General features: G+C 44.5%; 1 protein-coding gene across 1 annotated transcript in view; it reads left to right on the top strand.

Annotated features, from left to right (window-relative positions):
• The window catches only part of malrd1 (MAM and LDL receptor class A domain containing 1), a 187,563-nt gene that overhangs the window by 10,757 nt on the left and 153,881 nt on the right, over nucleotides 1–22,925 (top strand). Inside the window, exons 2-5 of the mRNA XM_060932776.1 lie at nucleotides 14,898–15,032; nucleotides 16,836–16,924; nucleotides 17,774–17,947; nucleotides 20,185–20,281. Coding sequence (XP_060788759.1) covers nucleotides 14,898–15,032; nucleotides 16,836–16,924; nucleotides 17,774–17,947; nucleotides 20,185–20,281 — 495 coding nt within the window. The remainder of the gene's footprint in view (nucleotides 1–14,897; nucleotides 15,033–16,835; nucleotides 16,925–17,773; nucleotides 17,948–20,184; nucleotides 20,282–22,925) is intronic.

Here is a 22,925-nt window from a genome sequence, read left to right as displayed (position 1 = left end):
ATCCGTAGTGAGCACAAAGGGAAGTGAAAAGTCAGGGTACGCAAGTATAGGGGATGACATGAGGTAGCCTCTTAGCCTATCAAACGCTTCCTGGCATTCTTCACTCCACACAAAAGGGACAGGCTGGCACCCCTTGTCCTTCTTACTCTTTCCCATCAAGGAATGTAGTGGCCTTGCCAGTTGAGCAAAATTTGGAATGAAACGCCTATAATATGACATGAACCCGACTACTTGCCGCACATCCCCTGCATTCTTAGGCACAGGCCAATTGTGAAGCATGCCCACCTTCTCCATGTCCACTCTAACACCCTCCGCGGAAACTATATGACCCAAGAAGTGAACCTCTGGTTTCAAAATGAAACATTTACTGGGTTTTAGCTTCAGCCCATGTTCACCCAGGCGTGTGAACACAAGGTCTAGTTTTTCACAATGACTGTCGAAATCTGTAGAGAACACGAGGACATCATCTAAATATATCAGCAAGACGTCAAATGTTAAATCGCCTAGCACCACCGCCATTAGCCTCTGGAATGTCGCAGGCGCATTACAGAGGCCAAATGGCATTCTGCTCCACTGATATAGGCCAAATGGTGTGGTGACAGCGGTTTTGTCCTGATCATCCTCGTGAACGGCTACCTGAAAATACCCTGCCGTCAAGTCCAAGGATGAAAAGAGCCTTGCTTTTCCAAGAGCATCCAAAGACTCCTCAACTCTTGGCAACGGGTATGCATCTTTTAATGTTATGTTATTTAGCTTACGATAATCACAGCAGAAGCGAACTGAGTTATCTCGCTTAATAACAATTACGGCCGGAGAGGCCCAAGGGCTGCAGTTCTCCTTCAGGACTCCTTGTGCCACCAAATCCTGCACATGTCGCTTAAATTCTTGAAAGATGTGGGGTGGTACACACCTATGCCTCTGTTTAATTGGTCTCGCATTGCCTGTCTGAATGTGGTGTGTCACGGTAGTGGTATACCCAAAGTCACTGTCATGCTGGGAGAACACACCCTTATGCTTCCTCAGAAGACTATCCAACTTCTGTACCTGAGCTGGGGTCAGGCCCTGGAGATTGGCTTGAACTGGAATGGACAGGGGTGTGTCTCCCTCCGCGAATTGGGTGTCCCCCCTTACAAATGGGGCTTCCTCATAGCTGACCTTTTTCATGAGCAGCTCCATTCAGCTCCTCGACGGACACCACCTCCTTCAATAAGATGGTATCTGGCTTGCTCAACTCCGCCACCCTGCATCTTGGAAACAGTGTTATGGCTTTCTCGCTTGAATTGAGCACACGCACTGGGACCTTTCCCTCAGCAGCCTGAGCGAGGACGTTAGCCACTAGTAGACCGCGAGGGAGGTTCGCACTGGGGGATGCCTCAACAAGTACCTTACACTTTACCCTTGGGGGTATCCAACAATGACCCTCTATTACCTTTTCACTGCGCGGAGGAATTGTGACAGCCTGTTTTCCCGCTACTTTCACAAATCCGATCCGTCCATTAGGCCCCACACACCGATCCCCCTCCTCAATGGTAGCCAACACGCAACTTAGACTAGCCTGGCCTGTCCATGGTGTACCTCGATCCAACTTCTTAATACCCTTGAAATCCGTTAGGAAACCCTTCAGCTCTCCGATCACATTCATTCCCAAAATACCGGGCACTGCTTTTCTTTCTTTAAGGCTACTGCAGCTATCCTTCAACACAAAGATGCACTGACCCTTTAACAGTTTGCCCATACATTCAATGTCCGCCTCTAAACACTCCACCACTGGAATTTCAATACCATTAGCGGCAGTTAGGCGTACCCATTTGGCTGGTGACAGAGAACATTCTGTCCCTTGAAAATGCTCTCTGAAATAACTCTTGGGGATGGTTGTGACCTCCGACCCAGTGTCTAAGAGGCAACTGGTCTTTATGCCATCTATCAGAACATCAAGGGTAAAGCACTCACCAAATGCGCTGGTTGAAGTTGTGGGGCCTGGCTCCTCATTGGCAAATTTGACAGCTATAATGCCAGCTGAGGCAGGGCCACCGGAACTTTGATTATCACTGTCAGTGTGACTCCCGTCTGAAGTGGCAACAGCTGCCATTTTCACCCTATGGCCTGCTAGCTTACCCTGTGGGCAATTGCGGCTTGTGTGACCTGGCTGATTACAAGTATAGCAAATAAGCCGTCCCTCACTGTCTCTTAAAGGAGGCCTAACAGGTCTAGCGGGTGGAGTGCCCTGCTCCACGCCATGAACGGCTTTAAAGAGCTCCTCTTAACGGGCAGCAAGGTTTTGGATAGCTTTTAGATAGCCTCATGGAGTGACTTCAGCATTAACGGAGATGTGTCCTCAGCACTGGTGGCGTGGATGGCCCCTCGCACTGGACCCCTGGCTGCGTCAATGGTGGAGGCCCCCTTTTCTTCCTCAGACCATGTTATGGCTGCATCCATCAAGTCAAGGAACGACTGAGTCAGTTTTTCTTTATCCTGTCGCTTTACTTCGCGTCGTAAGAGGTCGTCTCGAAGACCTAGTACGAATTGTTCTTTTAGCATTTTGTCTTTGTCTTGGATTCGTGCTGGATCCCGCCTTTTCAGCGTACGGAGTTTCTCTTGTAGGTCATAGGCGTACGCTCGTATCTTTTCTCCTGCCAACTGTTTCCTATCGTAAAACTCTCTGAGACGAGCGCCAACAGGGACTTTATCACCATATGTGTCTTCCAGAACTTTAACAACCTTCTCAACATCGGTATTGTCTTCGCTTAGCAGGAACTTAACAGTCAGTTTTGCTTCACCCTTGAGGTGTTGCCTCAGCCACTCCAGCTTGTCCTCCTCTGGAATTCTGCCAATTTTAAATGACGATTTCATAGATGCTATCCACTCCTCTACACAGGGTTCGCCTTGGGATGGATTGCCAGTAAAGTCAGAGCATTTTCTCTCCCTTGGTATATTCAACGTCGATGGAGTCTTGGTCTGTTGTTCAACGACTGTCTTTGCCATTGACAGTGCCTCTCTATGATCTTGTCTGGTCTGATCAAGGAGAGCTGCCTGTTCCCCAAGCTTGGCCGACTGGTCCGCCACCATCTTTTGTAAGGCCTCAAACTGTTCTCTTAACTCTTCCATCTCAGACATTATGGGAAATACTTTGCAAGGCTACAAAGGAATGATCCTGTTTGTAAGACGCCAAAATGTAATGAACAGTACCTATGTCCGCTAGTAAAGGAAAGTAATGCCTTCTAGGGGGTTGGAAGGAAACAGATTTAAGTCTGGGACCCCCCCCCAAGCCTACTAACTGGAACCTAGTTTACTAACCACAAAAGGGTATATTATAAAGGCTTTAGTGATTTTAAATTAAATGTCGCAGTGACAACCTAAAGAATAGTGAACAAAATTCAGTGTCTGTATATGTGAGAGACTTACCCTGCATGGCCCTAAACCACAATGCCCTGGCATTATCGGATGACACACCCCCTACTCCAGAGAAGTTATATACACACAATAATTACACCACTTGGGCAATACTCAAATTCAAAATGGATATTTAATAAGCAGAACTGTCTAATTAAGGTAGAGAAATAGAGAGATAGAAAAAATACATTTAGAAAACAATATAATAAACTCCCCTTATCTGTTTGAATTTACTTTGTACTCACTGTTAACCCTAACCTGAGCGCTCAGTTATAACTAACATTACCTATCTTAATATTCAACCATTAAGTTTAGTTCAGAATGCATACAAAACTCAAAGGAAACTTACACAAGGAAGTTAGGAAGCTATAATGACAAACTTAAATTGAAACCCAGGTATTCAATTCACCTTAGCCCTTAATGGCAATGTTCAGTTCTTCTTCACGAGCAACAGTTGCACTCGCATGGCCAACAACAGTCTTTTGGTTATAAAGCAAAATGGCTTTGTGCCGGTGAAAACGTCCTTCAAAAGTTCAAATGTTCAACAAAAAACTCCACCCACACATGCACAGGTGGATGGCTGAGCAGCAAACGAAATCCTTACTTTCAGTCCTCATAGATAAAATAACAAATTAAACATGAATAATGTCCGTCTTCAACAACGCTAAGTGTGCGTCAAACAATTTAGATCAGGCGAGACAATAGCTGCAGTCTCGACTAGGCTGGGGCTAACAAATGGCACAAAATGGTCAAGGAAATTGTCACTACGATCCCACAGGATTACTTCACCTCGTACCGCCGGATCAGTCTCTGGTTGGCAGGGAACTGCAAACTGCTTAGCGAGCGAAGTCTAGGCAAACGAACCCCTTCACGACTCTGAACCCCTCTCCTCAGCAGGTGTACCAACGCTTCTTGGCTATGCACTCCAAGGCACCTCTGGCAGTCACTAGTCGTTGCACAACTGGGTTTTTTAAGTTGCAGAAGACAAACGCTCCGCTTCTGTCTTCACATACACCGTCGCAATCAACGTTATCGCCACGCACCTTCTGCTCTACTTCCTGTTTTTCTTTTTGTGTCCCTTCTGGCTCTCACGCATCCAGTCACATTCCTACCTGCTGATTGGCTACTGGTTATGAATGCATTCGTATTAGGGATTCTTAATTAAAAAAAAACAAATTACAGAAAGAGGAAAAATACACGCACACCTCTTATATCCGCCACAGTTAGCTAAGCCAACTACAATAAAATTAGCTAACTAAAGTAAAATATGCCAACAGCTAGGTAGCTAATAGTAATTACTTGTAACTTTCTGACAAGTAATCTACTCACTCTCAAGGTAACCTAAACATTATCAATTTTTTTTCTAAGGTAATGTTAGAACAATTGAAAAACATTACTTCCATGTATTAGATGGGCAAAGGGCGCTGTGCTGTGCTGTGAAATGTCTGACACAAGCACAATTCACAGTTCCCACCAAACGCTGTAGTAAATGCATGTGGGTCGTTTCTGACCCATGTGTGTAAACTTGAAGTAGAATTACAAAAGCTGTGCTTGTTCATAACTTAAGAAAGGAAAAATAAAAATGATGATTTATGCTAAACAAAAACAAGATATTTACTGCATATTTGGAAAAGTCTCATCTCATTATCTCTAGCCGCTTTATCCTTCTACAGGGTCGCAGGCAAGCTGGAGCCTATCCCAGCTGACTATGGGCGAAAGGCGGGGTACACCCTGGACAAGTCGCCAGGTCATCACAGGGCTGACACATAGACACAGACAACCATTCACACTCACATCTACGGTCAATTTAGAGTCACCAGTTAACCTAACCTGCATGTCTTTGGACTGTGGGGGAAACCGGAGCACCCGGAGGAAACCCACGCGGACACGGGGAGAACATGCAAACTCCGCACAGAAAGGCCCTTGCCGGCCACGGGGCTCGAACCCGGACCTTCTTGCTGTGAGGCGACAGTGCTAACCACTACACCACCGTGCCGCCCATATTTGGAAAAGTAAATGACAAAATGAATTTATTTCAAAAGTATATCATAGAAACACTCAGCCATACATGAAATAACCTGGAAAATGAATGCAGGTCGTTTTTGACCCATGTTGTGCATTAGAAGGGTAGTGATACAAAAAGGGTTTTTATTCAAAAAGTAAGAAAAGAAAAAATAAAATAAGGATGTATGATGATCAAAAACAAGTTAATTGAGGAATACCTTGAATACTGAATGATGGAATTAATTTATTGAATTAATTTATTAATTCATTGATATAGAAGATAAAAACTCAGCCGGGTCACTTTTGACCCATGTTTTGCATCAAAGGGTTAAATTGACCATAGGTGTGAATGTGAGTGTGAATGGTTGTCTGTGTCTATGTGTCAGCCCTGCAATGACCTGGCGACTTGTCCAAGGTGTACCCTGCCTCTTGCCCATAGTCAGCTGGGATAGGCTCCAGCTTGCCTGCGACCCTGTTGGACAGGATAAGCGGCTACAGATAATGGATGGATGGATGGATGGATGGATGGATGGATGGATGGATGTTTTAGGTCCCATATTATACTCCATCCATCCATCCATCCATCCATCCATCCATCCATCCATCCAATATCTATACTGCTTATCTGTCAGGGTCACGGGGAAGCTGGAGTCAATCCCAAATGACTTTGGGTGAGGGGCAGGGTACACACTGGACAGGTCACCAATCTATCACCAGGCTAACACAGAGACAAACAACAATCCACTCTCACATTCACACCTATGGTCAATCTAGGGTAGTCAGTTGACCTAATCCACATTTCTTTGGACTACTGGAAGAAACTGGAGAACCTGGATGAAACCCATGCAGGCAAGAGAACATCTAAACTCCACACAGAAAACTTCTAATCACTGCACCACTGTGCCACCCTATTATACTTCATATTACCTTGATATTGTTCACAAGTAAATATCATGTAGGCTATATACTGTATATTGAAACTAAGAAAGAACTCTCACACTGACACAGACCACACGCTTCATTGTCATGAAGCTTGACATACTGAAAATGCTAGGTGCCCCGGCATCCCAATGTGTGTCGAAATGATTAAGATTCAGCCAGATCACTCTGTGCAGTACTAGCTCCTGTTAATGATGCTAAGCTTGATAACAGCTGATAAAGTAATAATACCCTTAAAGCTCACTAGAGCTACTAGAGCTTTTCAGAAGTGAGTTATCAGCATATGGCTTGACCCCGAACACCACAAACAGAGGCATGGAAGCTATTGTGAAGCTTTCTGTGAATGGTGTGCATCTTATATTCTCAATCTGGTGTGTTGCTTAATTCCCAAAATTCTATCACAGACTGCTAGACAGCTGCAAGTCCCTATCTCCCCTGGCAGTCATCTACAAATAACTTTCCGATTCGTCCTAAGGAGTGTCTGTTACCCAGGTGAATCTCACTGCCCCTAGTGGTTAGAAGGAGTGAAACAGAATGCTACACTGTCAGAATGTATCCCGTCCATCCATGGTACCCCATGGTACAGTCTACACTAATGTACACCTTAAAGCTTATTATTGGGCCTCAAGGTAACTATGTGTACCTTTTTAGGGCGAAAAAGGTACATATAGTGGTGCTTGAAAGTTTGTGAACCCTTTAGAATTTTCTATATTTCTGCATAAATATGCCTAAAACATCATCAGATTTTCGCACAAGTCCTAAAAGTAGATAAAGAAAACCCAGTTAAACAAATGAGACAAAAATATTATACTTGGTCATTTATTTATTGAGGAAAATGATCCAATATTACATATCTGTGAGTGGCAAAAGTATGTGAACCTCTAGGATTAACTGTTAATTTGAAGGTGAAATTAGAGTCAGGTGTTTTCAATCAATGGGATGACAATCAGGTGTGAGTGGGCACCCTGATTTATTTAAAGAACAGGGATCTATCAAAGTCTGATCTTCACAACACATGTTTGTGGAAGTGTATCATGGCACGAACAAAGGAGATTTCTGAGGACCTCAGAAAAAGTGCTGTTGATGCTCATCAGGCTGGAAAAGGTTACAAAACCATCTCTAAACAGTTTGGACTCCACCAATCCAGAGTCAGTTAGATTGTGTACTGTGGCAGTTCGTAAGAGTGGGCGGAGCACAGAAGACGGCAGGATAGAACTAAGTTTCGTAAACCTTTTTATTTTACACACTTTTCAGTGGTCTCTCAGAAAACACATAGACAGACACTCGCACACACCCGTCTGGTTCGGGAGAGAGCTCTCCTCTGCTCTTGCTCTCTCCTTAAATAGGGCGTGGTCACTGGGGAAGACACACAAACACATGTTAATCAACCTCAGGTGCAGTGATTCTGCCACTTACCTTCCCTGACTCCGCCCTCCGGTCACAGACCGATGCTTGACCACGCCCCCGCTGCCACATACCCCCACCGCCCGGCTCAGGCCGGGCGGCTGTCCGGCCTGCAGCCGACTCCCCCCCCCCCCCCCCCCCCGACGAGAGAGGAAGTCCGCCATGACTATCTGCGCCCTCGGCCTGTGGATCACCTTGAAGTTAAAGGGTTGAAGTGCCAGATACCAACGGGTGATCCACGCATTGGCATCCTTCATGCGGTGGAGCCACTGGAGGGGCGCGTGGTCCGAACAGAGGGTGAAAGGGCGTCCCAGCAGGTAGTAACGGAGGGTGAGGACCGCCCACTTGATTGCCAGGCACTCCTTCTCAATAGTGCTGTAGCACCCCTCACACACCGACAGCTTCCTACTGATATACAGCACGGGGCGGTCCTCCCCCTCCACCTCCTGGGACAAAACAGCCCCCAGCCCTCTGTCTGACGCATCCGTCTGTAATATAAAGGGGAGAGAAAAGTCAGGAGAGTGTAACAGTGGCCCCCCCACACAGTGCAGCCTTCACCTCAGAAAAAGCCCGCTGGCATTGCTCCATCCACTGGACCGGATCTGGTGCCCCCTTTTCAGTGAGATCAGTTAGCGGGCTGGTGAAGTACGAATAATTAGGTATAAACCTACGATAGTAGCCAGCCTGCCCCAGGAACTGTCTCACCCCCTTTTTGGTCTTGGGCCTCAGGCAGGCCGCAATTGCTGCTGTCTTGTTAATTTGGGGACGCACCTGCCCGTTGCCCAAGTGGAAGCCCAGATACCGTACTTCCACCTGCCCAATCGCACACTTCTTCAGGTTGGCTGTGAGACCCACTCGCCTCAGCGACCTAAGGACGGCCCTCAGGTGTTGTAGGTGCTGCGGCCAGTCATTACTATAAATAATGATGTTGTCGAGGTATGCTGCCGCATAGGTGGCGTGGGGGCGGAGGACCCTATCCATCAGCCGCTGAAACGTAGCGGGTGCCCCAAACAGCCCAAAAGGAAGTGTGACAAACTGGTGTAAGCCGGATGGTGTGGAAAAGGCTGTTTTTTCTCAGGATAATGGAGTCAAGGGGATCTGCCAATAACCCTTTGTCAAATCCAGTGTCGAGTAAAAGCGAGCCGTGCCTAGTCGATCGAGCAACTCATCAATATGAGGCATTGGGTACGCGTCGAATTTAGACACCGCGTTGACTTTTCTATAGTCTACACAGAACCGGACCGACCTGTCGGCCTTGGGTACCAAGACCACCGGGCTGCTCCAGTCACTGTGGGACTCCTCAACGATGCCCATTTCGAGCATGGCCTCAAGTTCTTCCCGAACCACTTTTTTCTTCTGTTCGGGTAGCCTGTAAGGGCGGCTAATGTCTCAATGTGGTGCTCTATGAGGTTGGTGCGGCTGGGCAGGGGCGAGAACACGTCCGAAAACTTGGTCTGCAACTGGGCAACCTCCGCGAGTTGGGTCAGGGAGAGGTGGTCTCCACAGGGGACCGGAGAGGTACACGATGCTAATGCTCCCTTTTTTAACCTCCGGCCCCAGCTCTGCCTTCTCCGGAACCACCGACACCAACGCCACAGGGACCTCTTCGTTCCAGAGTTTGAGGAGATTGAGGTGGTAAATCTGTAGCGCCCCACCCCTGTCCATTCACCTCACCTCATAGTCAACGTCCCCGACTCGCCGTGTGACCTCAAAGGGTCCTTGCCACTTGGCGATCAATTTGGAGCTTGATGTGGGCAACAGTATGTGTACTTTATCTCCCGGTGCGAACTCCCTAAGGCGCGTACCCCTGTTGTACAGGCAGGTTTGCCATTCTTGGGCCTGCCGCACATTCTCCTGGGTTAGGTGTGTGAGTGTGTGGAGTTTTGCGCACAGGTCAATAACGTATTGAATTTCATTTTTACTTGGTGAAGGTCCCTCCTCCCAATTTTCTCATAGCACATCTAGAATGCCACGCGGCTTACACCCATATAACAATTCAAACGGGGAGAACCCTGTGGAGGCTTGGGGGACCTCTCGCACTGTAAATAACAAGGGTTCGAGCCATTAATCCCAATTACGTGCGTCCTCACTTACGACTTTTTTAATTATATTCTTGAGGGTGCGGTTGAACCGTTCAACTAAACCGTCCGTTTGTGGGTGATACATGCTGGTGCGGATCAGCTTAATACCCAACAACCCATACACTTCGTTCAGTGTACATGACATAAACGAGGTGCCTTGGTCAGTCAGAATCTCTTTCGGGATTCCAACTCAGGAGATGACACGGAAGAGCACTTCCGCAATACTGCGTGCTGAGATATTGCGAAGAGGCACTGCTTCTGGGTATCGCGTTGCATAGTCCACCAGAACTAAAATAAAGCGGTACCCTCATGTTGACCGATCTAATGGCCCGACGAGATCCATCCCAATTCTTTCGAACGGGGTCTTGATTAATGGGAGAGGGCAGAAAGGCGCTTTTGGAATGGCCGCTGGATTTACTAACTGGCATTCGCGGCATGCCGTACACCACCTACGGACATCGCCGCGAATCCCTGGCCAATAGAACCGGGCCATTATTCGGGCTAGTGTTTTATCCTGCCCTAAGTGTCCAGCCATGGGATTAAAGTGAGCCGCCTGGAATACCAATTCCCAGCGGCTCTTTGGGATCAAAAGCTGCGTGACTTGCTCTTTAGTCTGAGTGTCCTGCGTCACTCTGTATAATCTATCCTTCATAATTGCAAAGTAGGGGAAGGACGGGGTGCCATTTGGCTGGAGAGTTTGACCATCGATTACTCTCACTTGGTCAAACGCATGCCGCAGAGTCTCGTCTCGCGACTGCTCTAATGGAAAATCCGCAAGGGATTCCCCAATAGAAAGAGGAGGAGCCAGTGGCTCCTCACTCTGACGCGGAGATGACGTAGACGGCTCTGTGACAGCTGCTCCCGCCAATGCGACACTGGGACCTCCCCCTGCTAAACTACGGCAGGACCCACTCTTCACTAAATTACTCATTAATTCCCCAAATCCCGGCCAATCAGTCCCCAAAATTATCGAGTGGGTAAGGCGAGGATTAACCGCTGCCTTTACTCTAAATTTTCTCATTATCTCATTATCTCTAGCCGCTTTATCCTTCTACAGGGTCGCAGGCAAGCTGGAGCCTATCCCAGCTGACTACGGGCAAAAGGCGGGGTACACCCTGGACAAGTCGCCAGGTCATCACAGGGCTGACACATATACACAGACAACCATTCACACTCACACCTATGGTCAATTCAGAGTCACCAGTTAACTTAACCTGCATGTCTTTGGACTGTGGGGGAAACCGGAGCACCCGGAGGAAACCCACGCGGACACGGGGAGAACATGCAAACTCCACACAGAAAGGCCCTCGCCGGCCCTGGGGCTCGAACCCAGGACCTTCTTGCTGTGAGGCGACAGCGCTAACCACTACACCACCGTGCCGCCAACTCTAAATTTTTCCCCTCGAAAAAGAATGTGGACCGACACTAAAGGGTAGTTGTGGACATCCCCGTGCACACACAACACCTTCACCAATTGTGCTCCCCCCAATGCCTCGTCTTGCACCAGGCTTTGGTGGATTGAGGTCTGATTACAGCCAGAGTCCACCAACGCCTGATATGTATCCCCTTAGACACTCACCAGTATGCGATACGCTCCGGCCCGATCGAGGGTGGCTCCTGGTGCGTCAGGGATCCGAACCACTGCACCCACCTCCATTACCGAGCACTGCTGTTGGAGGTGGCCCGGCTCCCTGCAGCGCCAGCAAACCGGCCCGGGCTTCCTCTCTGCACTGGTGCGCTGGGGCTCACTCACCTGGGGGGGGAGAGACAGACACAGAAGGGAGAAACGGGAGGCCACCGTGGGTGCAGCGGGCCGGCTGGGGTGGGGCCGGCCCCCGCCTCCGCAGTGGGGGAACGGGGAGAGGATGAGACACAGGAGGAGAGGGAGAGAGAGAGAGGGAAGAAAAGGTTGTCTGCTGTCCTGCCGTCGGGACAGCCACCAAATGGTCCTCCACCAGCTCGATTGCCTGATCCAGCGACGCCGGGCGGTGGCACTGGACCCACTCTGCGGTTTCTGCTGGTAGGCGAGCGATGAACTGCTCCAGTACCACCTGATCGATGATTCCCTTGGCGTCGCGGTTGTCGGCCCTCAACCACCGCCAGCAGGCGTCCCGGAGTTGCTGGCCAAACGCGAACGGCTGGCCGACTTCCTCCAAGCGTAAAGCGCGGAAGTGCTGTCGCTGTTGCTCAGGGGTGCGCCCCACACGCTGGAGAACAGCCCGGTGAAGGTCCGCGTAGGCCAGCTGACGGTCGGCGGGGAGCTGTAGCGCGGCCAGCTGCGCCTCACCCGTTAGCAGGGGGAGGAGGAGCTCCGCGTGCTGTTCCACCGGCCATCCCGAGGTCTCTGCTACCTGCTCAAAAAGCTTGAGGAAGGCCTTGGGGTTATCCTGCAGGCCCATCTTCTTTAGGGTGAGGTGGGAAGGGCCCGCGGCAGTGGAGGTGGTGGGCCCCGCTGACACGAGGAGGTGCCGAAACGCCTGTCGATCTTCCTGCTGAGCCAACACCAGGGCCTCAAACCATTGCTCTTGCTCTTGCTGTTCTTCTTCTGCGCTCCACATTCCCAGGTTTCAGCACCACTGTGGCAGTTCGTAAGAGAGGGAGGAGCACAGAAGACGGCAGGACAGAACTAAGTTTCGTAAACCTTTTTATTTTACACACTTTTCAGTGGTGTCTCAGAAAACACATAGACAGACACTCGCACACACACATCTGGTTCAGGAGAGAGCTCTCCTCTGCTCTCGCTCTCTCCTTAAATAGGGTGTGGCCACTGGGGAAGACACACAAACACACGTTAATCAACCTCAGGTGCAGTGATTCTGCCACTTACCTTCCCTGACTCCGCCCTCCGGTCACAGACCGATGCTTGACCACGCCCCCGCTGCCACATGTACAAATGGAGGAAATTCAAGACCATTGTTACCCTCCCCAGGAGTGGTCGACCAACAAAGATCACTCCAAGAGCAAGGCGTGTAATAGTTGGCAAGGTCACAAAGGACCCCAGGGTAACTTCTAAACAACTGAAAGCCTCTCTCACATTGGCTAATGTTAATGTTCATAAGTCCACTATCAGGAGAACACTGAATGACAATGGTGTGCATGGCAGGGTTGCAAGGAGAAAGCCACTGATCTCCAAAAAGAACATTGCTGCTCATCTGCAGTTTGCTAAAGATCACGTTGACAAGCCAGAAGGCTATTGGAAAAATGTTTTGTGGATGGATGAGACCAAAATAGAACTTTTTGGTTTAAATGAGAAGCGTTATGTTTGGAGAAAGGAAAACACTGCATTCCAGCATAAGAACCTTATCCCATCTGTGAAATATGGTGGTGATAGTATCATGGTTTGGGCCTGTTTTGCTGCATCTGGGCCAGGACGGCTTGCCATCATTGATGGAACAATGAATTCTGAATTATACCAGCGAATTCTAAAGGAAAATGTCAGGACATCTGTCCATGAACTGAATCTCAAGAGAAGGTGGGTCATGCAGCAAGACAACGACCCTAAGCACACAAGTCATTCTACCAAAGAATGGTTAAAGAAGAATAAAGTTAATGTTTTAGAATGGCCAAGTCAAAGTCCTGACCTTAATCCAATCGAAATGTTGTGGAAGGACCTGAAGCAAGCAGTTCATGTGAGGAAACCCACCAGCATCCCAGAGTTGAAGCTGTTCTGTACGGAGGAATGGGCTAAAATTCCTCCAAGCCGGTGTGCAGGACTGATCAACAGTTACCGCGAACGTTTAGTTGCAGTTATTGCTGCACAAGGGAGTCATGCCAGATACTGAAAGCAAAGGTTCACATACTTTTGCCACTCACATACATGTAATATTGGATCATTTTCCTCAATAAATAAATGACCAAGTATAATATTTTTGTCTCATTTGTTTAACTGGGGGGGGGGGGGGGGGCACGGTGGTGTAGTGGTTAGCGCTGTCGCCTCACAGCAAGAAGGTCCGGGTTCAAGCCCCGTGGCCGGCGAGGGTCTTTCTGTGCGGAGTTTGCATGTTCTCCCCGTGTCCACGTGGGTTTCCTCCGGGTGCTCCGGTTTCCCCCACAGTCCAAAGACATGCAGGTTAGGTTAACTGGTGACTCTAAATTGACCGTAGGTGTGAATGTGAGTGTGAATGGTTGTCTGTGTCTATGTGTCAGCCCTGTGATGACCTGGCGACTTGTCCAGGGTGTACCCCGCCTTTCGCCCGTAGTCAGCTGGGATAGGCTCCAGCTTGCCTGTGACCCTGTAGAACAGGATAAAGCAGCTAGAGATAATGAGATGAGATGAGATGTTTAACTGGGTTCTCTTTATCTACTTTTAGGACTTGTGTGAAAATCTGATGATGTTTTAGGTCATATTTATGCAGAAATATAGAAAATTCTAAAGGGTTCACAAACTTTCAAGCACCACTGTATATGTTCCAAAGCACTGTATAAAGGGTACAAATAAATACCTTAGAGGGTACTGCTCTCATGACCCCTAAAGGTACAATAATATACTTTATTTTCTGAGAGTGTAACTGTGGTATATGTGTAATATAAGCAATACTTTTGAAAGGTACCTTGTTACAACAGGTTGTTGCTTTGAATCATAGCCAGAGGAGAGTCATGTAAATGTATAATATTTTTATTAGCAAGATTGATTGATTGATTGATTGATTGATTGATTGATTCCGAACAGTAAAGAAGATATAAAAACAAACAAAAAAAAAATAAATAAAAATAAAAAATGCAATCATCAAAACATTGTCATAAACAAACAGAATAGTGTAGCCACAAGGCAGTAACATAATAATGTTCGGAAAGGATTAGGAAGAACTAAATAACTTACTAAGATCTTTTATTAGCAAAAATCTTTGTAGTTCCTAATTGCTCAGCTATCATTGAGAGATCCCAAATTCAAGCCATCCATGGCTGGAAGTCCAAGAGCCCTGCTCTCATTGTGAGTATGGATCAGAGCAACCCTGGCTAATGGTCAGTAAAAACTGGCAGCTACTTCATTGACAGAAAATGCAGTAAAAAATTGTGTATATTGATGTGGGGGTTTTGTGGTTTTACAGTTTAAAGTGATTCTGGTTTCCAATTTTAAAGGTACCCATTCAGTGAGATGTGATTTTGAAGATGGACTTTGTGATCTACAAACTTCAGGCCCAAATAAATCATGGATTCGAGGCTCATGCCTGACTGATCCTGGACCTCTGTTAGACCACAATGGCAACCCTGCAGGTATGCACACTTTATATAGGTACGTAGCAGGAGTAATAAAACCCATTTATACATTATTATTGTAATCTATGCCATCAAATGGAAAGGACTTGTGCACATTTATAGCAATATATTAAATACTTTCTCTATCATTAAGTACAACCCCGATTCCAAAAAAGTTGGGACAAAGTATAAATTGTGAATAAAAACGAAATGCAATAATTTACAAATCTCAAAAACTGATATTGTATTCACAATAGAGCATGGACAACATATCAAATGTTGAAAGTGAGACATTTTGAAATTTCATGCCAAATATTGGCTCATTTGAAATTTCATGACAGCAACACATCTCAAAAAAGTTGGGACAGGGGCAATAAGAGGCTGGAAAAGTTAAAGGTACAAAGAAGGAACAGCTGGAGGACCAAACTGCAACTCATTAGGTCAATTGGCAATAGGTCATTAACATGACTGGGTATAAAAAGAGCATCTTGGAGTGGCAGAGGCTCTCAGAAGTAAAGATGGGAAGAGGATCACCAATCCCCCTAATTCTGCGCCGACAAATAGTGAAGCAATATCAGAAAGGAGTTCAACAGTATAAAATTGCAAAGAGTTTGAACATATCATCATCTACAGTGCATGATATCATCAAAAGATTCAGAGAATCTGGAAGAATCTCTGTGCGTAAGGGTCAAGGCCGGAAAACCATACTGGGTGCCCGTGATCTTTGGGCCCTTAGACGGCACTGCATTACATACAGGCATGCTTCTGTATTGGAAATCACAAAATGGGCTCAGGAATATTTCCAGAGAACATTATCTGTGAACACAATTCACTGTGCCATCCACTGTTGCCAGCTAAAACTCTATAGTTCAAAGAAGAAGCCGTATCTAAACATGATCCAGAAGCGCAGACGTCTTCTCTGGGCCAAGGCTCATTTAAAATGGACTGTGGCAAAGTGGAAAACTGTTCTGTGGTCAGACGAATCAAAATTTGAAGTTCTTTATGGAAATCAGGGACGCCGTGTCATTCGGACTAAAGAGGAGAAGGACGACCCAAGTTGTTATCAGCGCTCAGTTCAGAAGCCTGCATCTCTGATGGTATGGGGTTGCATTAGTGCATGTGGCATGGGCAGCTTACACATCTGGAAAGACACCATCAATGCTGAAAGGTATATCCAGGTTCTAGAGCAACATATGCTCCCATCCAGACGACATCTCTTTCAGGGAAGACCTTGCATTTTCCAACATGACAATGCCAAACCACATACTGCATCAATTACAGCATCATGGCTGTGTAGAAGAAGGGTCCAGGTACTGAACTGGCCAGATCTTTCACCCATAGAAAACATTTGGCGCATCATACAACGGAAGAAATGACAAAAAAGACCTAAGACATTTGAGCAACTAGAATCCTACATTAGACAAGAATGGGTTAACGTTCCTATCCCTAACCTTGAGCAATTTGTCTCCTCAGTCCCCAGACGTTTACAGACTGTTGTAAAGAGAAAAGGGGATGTCTCACAGTGGTAAACATGGCCTTGTCCCAACTTTTTTGAGATGTGTTGTTGTCATGAAATTTAAAATCACCTAATTTTTCTCTTTAAATGATACATTTTCTCAGTTTAAACATTTGATATGCCATCTATGTTCTATTCTGAATAAAATATGGAATTTTGAAACTTCCACATCATTGCATTCTGTTTTTATTTACAATTTGTACTTTGTCCCAACTTTTTTGGAATCGGGGTTGTATATGATTGAGATATTTGAGCAATATCAAAGAAAGTAGTGTATTATATCAATGTTCCCTTGTTTCACTTAGGACACTACTTGTTCCTGCACTCTGAAAACGGAGAGATAGCCATTGCAGAAATATCCAGTCCATATTTTCTTCCCTCAGAGTCCTGCACGGTACTATGGATACACTTGCATGACTTCCACTCTTATACTAAACATTATTTTAATTATGGATTATGAGCTTTAGAGTCTGGAAATGTAAAGGAGCAAAGAGGTTAAACTGATTGGAAGCTGATTAAATCATAAGTCAGAGTTAAGCAGAGCTTCAGCAAGAACAAGTCTAGCTAGCATATTGTAATCTTTTGTAGAAGAATTGTTGTCTTATTGCTATATAAGTGAATGTGCAAAAATTCCTGAATATAATTTCTAATATATTTAGACACTGGAAATGTTGAGCAGGGTGCCACAGTGGTACAGTGAGTAGCATTGCTGTTTCATTGCTCTTGGGCACTGTGTTCGCTCCTGGGCTCGAGTTACTGCCTGTGTGGAGTTTCACATGTTCTCTTGGTGGTTGTGTGGCTTTCCTCTGGGTTCTCTGGGTTCCTCCTACTTTCCAAAAACATGCATAGTAGATGGATTGGATATGCCGAACTGCAGATAGGTGTGATCAAGTGTGTGAATGTGTGTGGTGCCCTGCAATGGACTGGTATCCCATCTGGGCTGAATTCTCCCACTTTGCACCCAGTATTATCAGAACTGGCTCTGCACCCACCATGACCAGGATAAAGCACTGACTGGAGATGAATGCCTGAATGAAAAACATTGAGAACTGTATTGGATATTTGCCTGAAAATTTTAATGGTATTTTCTGATCCACATCCAATCTAAAAAGTTTAGATCATGAAAGAACATTAAGATCCTTTTTCTGATCTTTCCCCTGGTAAGATGAATGAAGATTGCATCTGTTTCTGTGAGAAACAGCATGTTCTAATTTTGAGTGTGCTCATTCTTCATACTCTGCAGGTCACTTTCTACTATCACATTGGCCAAGTGGGTGGTGATTTGCAGGTTCTGGTTAAATCAGAACCTTCAGGAGAACAGAGACAAATCTGGATTCAGACTACACTGAATACTGAGCCAGTGACAAAGCCCTGGATAAAAACATCAGTTACTTTCAGGCAGAGCCAGGTTTTTCAGGTATGTGTACATGTGTATACTAGTGCATCTCAAACAATTAGAATATCATGAAAAAGTTCAATATTTTCCATCAGTTATTGAAGAAAGTGAAAGTTTAAAATATTTTTGACTAATTACATGTAAATGAAAATGTTTCAAGCATTTTTCCATTTTAATTTTGATAATTATGGCCAACAGTGGAAAATTAAAAAAAAAGTGAAAATATTAGAATATTTCATTTCGAGTTTGAGTAAAACAGTATAACTACCGTGCATCTCTTGGTCTAGTTCAGTACATGCAACTACAATCATGGGGAAGACTGCTGACTTGACAGTTGCCCAGAAGATAATCATTGACACTCTCCACAACAAAGGTAAGCCACAGAAGGTCATTGCTGAAAAGGCTGAACAAGCAACAGGGATGAGCACAGCCTTGAGAGGATTGTCAAATAAAATCGATTCAAGAACTTGGGAGAGCTTCACAAAGAGTGGACTGAGGCTGGTGTCAGTGCACCAAGAGCCACCACGCACAGATGTCTTCAGGAAAGGAGTTACAACCATCACATTCCAAATATCAAGCCACTCCTGAACCAGAGACAACGTCAGAAGCATCTTACCTGGGCTAAGGAGAGAAAGAACTGGACTGTTGCTCAGTGGTCCAAAGTCCTCTTTTCAGATGAAAGTAAGTTTTGCATTTTCTTTGTAAATCAAGGTCCCAGAGTCTGGAGGAAGAGTGGAGAGGTACAGAATCCAAGGTATTTGAAGTCCAACATGAAGTTTCCACAGTCTGTGATGATTTGGGGTGCCATGTCATCTGTTGGTGTTGGTCCACTGTGTTTTATCAATTCCAAAGTCAACACAGCCATCTACCAGGAGATTTTAGAGCACTTCATGCTTCCACTTCCATCTGCTGACAAGCTTTATGGAGATGCCGATTTCCTTTTCCAGCAGGACTTGGCACCTGTCCACAGTGCCAAAACTACTACCAAATGGTTTGTTGACCATAATATTACTGTGCTTGATTGGCCAGCCAACTCGCCTGACCTGAACCCCATGGAGAATCTGTGGGGTATTGTCAAGAGGAAGATGAAAATCACCCCACCCAAAAATACAGATGAGCTGAAGGCCACTATCAAAGCAACCTGGGCTTCAATAACACTTCAGCAGTGCCACAGGCTGACTGTCTCCATGCCACGCCACACTGATGCAGTAATTCATGGTAAAGGAGCCCCAACCAAATACTGAGGGTATAAATGAACATACTTTTCAGAAGTTGAGCATTTCTGTATTGTAAATCCTTTTTTGAATGATCTTAGGAAATATTCTAATAATTTGAGATACTGGATTTCTGATTTTCATGAGCTATAAGCCATAATCATCAAAATTAAAACAAAAAAACAGGCTTGAAATATTTTACTTTGCATGTAACGAATATAGAATTTTTGCAAGTTTACCTTTTTGAATTAAATTACAAAAAAAAGAACCTTTTCACAATATTCTAATTGTTTGTGATGCACTAGTATTTAGCAATTTACTGAGCAGCACTTCTCATTATTGTAATGTTTGCTTTATAGTTCAACTATTAAGCATAATTCAGTGAATCTATGGCTCACTTAGTTTTGTAGAATGTTCTATTAATGAATTTTCTTAAATGAAACTGCCCATAACATGGATACTCGTTTTCTCAGAACTCTTGAAGGTATGTTCAGTGTGAATAAGGGAGAAAAGCAAGCAAGCAATAAAATAAGCTAAATAAATAAATAAATAAATAAATTCTTCAGTGGGAACTCAAACCACTTCCTTGTTTGAAACTAGTAGTACTGATATGAACTGAATTACAGTTCCGTCTTTGTTATTAATGTGCTCACAGCCATATAACGTGCTGCTGAAAAATCCATAAATTGGACTTTGATCAGTGAGACCTGCTTTATGGACTGGAATTATGGCGGCATGGTAAAATGGTTAGCAGATGCAATTTAACTTACAAGACTGATGACTGTTTAGTACTTGACCCTTTTCTTCTTGCTGGTTGTGTTACTGCTGTGGGGGAACAACCCCTGAAGCATTTCCTCAGATTTTAAGAACATTCATTACATTCGGGATTTAGATTCTGGATGGTGAAAATAAATAAATAAATAAATAAATAAATGTTCATTATAGTGATTTTAAGTGCAATAATAAGCAGAAGTATATTGTTGTAAAATGTAGAATGTTGAGTTTGAAGTGTAATTATATCTTACAAATAAAATAACTCTACAGGTGATATTTCATGGACTGATGTTTGGCAACAGTGAGCCGAATGAAGTCATTGCCTTTGATGACTTGTCGTTCAGCCCAGGCTGTGTATCAGCTGGAGGTAACACACATCCACACACACCCAATATAATAACCTGATAACTCTCACCTTAATCATGAAACGCTTGAAGTTCAAATTTATGATTCAATTTATGATTCAAATTACATTCAGCTTTACAATTTGATAAGATTACATTGACTTAAAAGAAGGGTAAAAGTAATGCTGATACTGTGCCTTCGGAGTAGTATTGTAGTCAAGACCACCTAAACTGAGACCAAGCCATGACGAAGACCAAATATGTGTATCAAGACCAAGACAAAACCAAGACTTTGAAGGTTTGAGACCAAGACCAAGGCAGGGTGAGACAGAGTTAAGACCAGGACCAGATGATTGTGTGTGAAGAGGGATGGGGAAGGGTGATAGCTGTTAACAGGAAGAAAATTTTCAAATCAGCAATGAGTCACGTTATTGGCTGCATTTGAAACAGGAAATTTTACATCCAATCACAGTAAAGATGTGAACAAATAAATCAGAAAATGCACCGGCAATTTAGTGAAATCCCCACAGTTGTGGTCTTGACCGGCCTTGAAATAAAATCCTGAATCCTCCATATTTGAGACCGAGACAAGACCGAGTAAAAATGTGGTGGATTCCGAGATGAGACCAAGACCTTCAAAAAGTGGTCTTGAGACTGGTCTCGAGTACAACAACACTATTTCGGAGGAGCTTATGATCAGTTCTGGGCCAAAATTGGCAGCTTGTATGTGGGTGTACTGTATATTGTAGATTAACTCATAAAAAATGAGAAAATTCAAAGAAAGATTGTAAAATACTGCTTGGAGGTATTAGGGAAAAGAGAAAGGGGGCGAGTGCCATTTTTCATCTGGGAAAAGCCACATTTAACTGCTGCTGAATGTGCAAATTAAAAAGATGAGAAAAAAGATGAATGGCATTTTTGATGTCTCGGGTATGGCAAGTTGTAATTATTGTTCTGGTTTTATAGCTTACTTTTCCCTCCATGCTGCCACAGTGAAATACGTCATGAGCATGGGCTCAGTTTTATTTGTTCATAAATAACTGTACGAGATCTTTCTAATGCTATCCACTGTTCTAATATCTAATGCTGTCGAGACAGTTGCAGGACTTTGAGAAACAGGGAATGACTGCACAATTCAATACTATGTATTAACTGCTACTTTGATACTGGTTGATTGGAATGATCAACTATTTGCTTGATTGCATGATTATTTCATCACTACATATGTAATTAATCAAATTATTATACCTCCGCTCCAAAGGAGGGGGGTATACTGGTTTACCTCTGTTCATCCATCCGTCCATATCTCCGTCCGTCTGAAACAACCTTTTTCTCAGCAACCACAAATCATAGCTGCTTGGTACCAAACTTCAGCTTGGGGTTCTATACCTTGTGTACTGTTTTCAGGTCTGTCGCACATCGACTTCCTGTTTACCAACTGAATGTATTTATGAAACATATAAAGTGATTTTTGACGCCATTTCAAGAAGCAAAATGCTATTTCAAAATGACAGTTTACCAGGATGCTATTTGAAATCCCTGGGGAGAACACTGCTCTTTACTTACTTGTTTCAGGGTTAATTATTTATTGAAGTCAACATTCATAATAAGTGTCCTGTTCCTTCGATTGCTTGCATTCTGATATAAGCGAGAGTGGGGGGATACGTAGAGTAGAGTGGGGGAAAAAGCCCCCCTTAAGGAAAATTCAGTTTTTCTCCAAGTTGAAATGAACCATGTGTTTAGTTTTAATCATAGTTTTTGACAACAGTGACATGAACAATAAGGCCACCTAAAGTTTGCCTAAAGTTAATACTTATTTTTTTTTAAACAAAAACAAACATTGTGCCAAGGGGGCCTTTTACCCCCCCCCGTGGGGTAAAAGGCCCCCTCACTCAAAAAAAGCTGTTTGGATAGCAAAAGTGTTTACTTAAGCCTATAATGTGAAAGAAACAAGAAAATATCCCTGAATTAATGAATAGATGCATTATTTTATTATATTTTGCATTTTAATTTCAATTTTTTTTTAATTTCAATTATTTTTAATATTAAGTTCAAATTACTTGCTTTACTCAACCAGGTAAGCGAGATGTTATTAAAAACTATGTATCTGCTATTCAGAAATGTATGAAATACAGTAATTATGATAAAAGGAAACGATGCCCCCTGGGGGCCATTTACCCCGCCATTAAGGGGGCGTTTTACCCCACATACTACACTTTTACAAAAAAGGGTCTTACTTTCAAAATGTGATTCAACTTTTTATACCTAATGTATTTTTTTTACGTACTGACTTGTCTACTCATACCACATACACAGCTGTGATATCTGACGAAATAGCAGCTATCTAAATACAGTTTTACTGATATCTGAAAATTATATCACTTACTGTACCATGAAATTTGATTTCTCTCCGCTGCGTTGCTGATATGCGATCCACAGTGGATATTTGTATATCCCCGTTGTCAAGCCAGTCCATAGCAACAATAGAAATGTAACTTTGCGCCATCTGGTGGTTATTTTGGGTAAAACAGGCCGGGGGCGTATTACCCCACGGGGGCGTATTACCCCACTCTACTCTACGTAAGTGAGCAGTAGCTCACAGCTGATCTTGTTACATATACAACCCCTGGCAAAAAATATGGAATCACTACTCCTGGAGGATGTTAA

Source organism: Neoarius graeffei, chromosome 1, assembly GCF_027579695.1.
Source record: "Neoarius graeffei isolate fNeoGra1 chromosome 1, fNeoGra1.pri, whole genome shotgun sequence".
NCBI classification, from domain to species: domain Eukaryota; kingdom Metazoa; phylum Chordata; class Actinopteri; order Siluriformes; family Ariidae; genus Neoarius; species Neoarius graeffei.
Note: the sequence above shows the minus strand (reverse complement) of the source record. Positions and strands in the feature narration are given on the sequence as shown.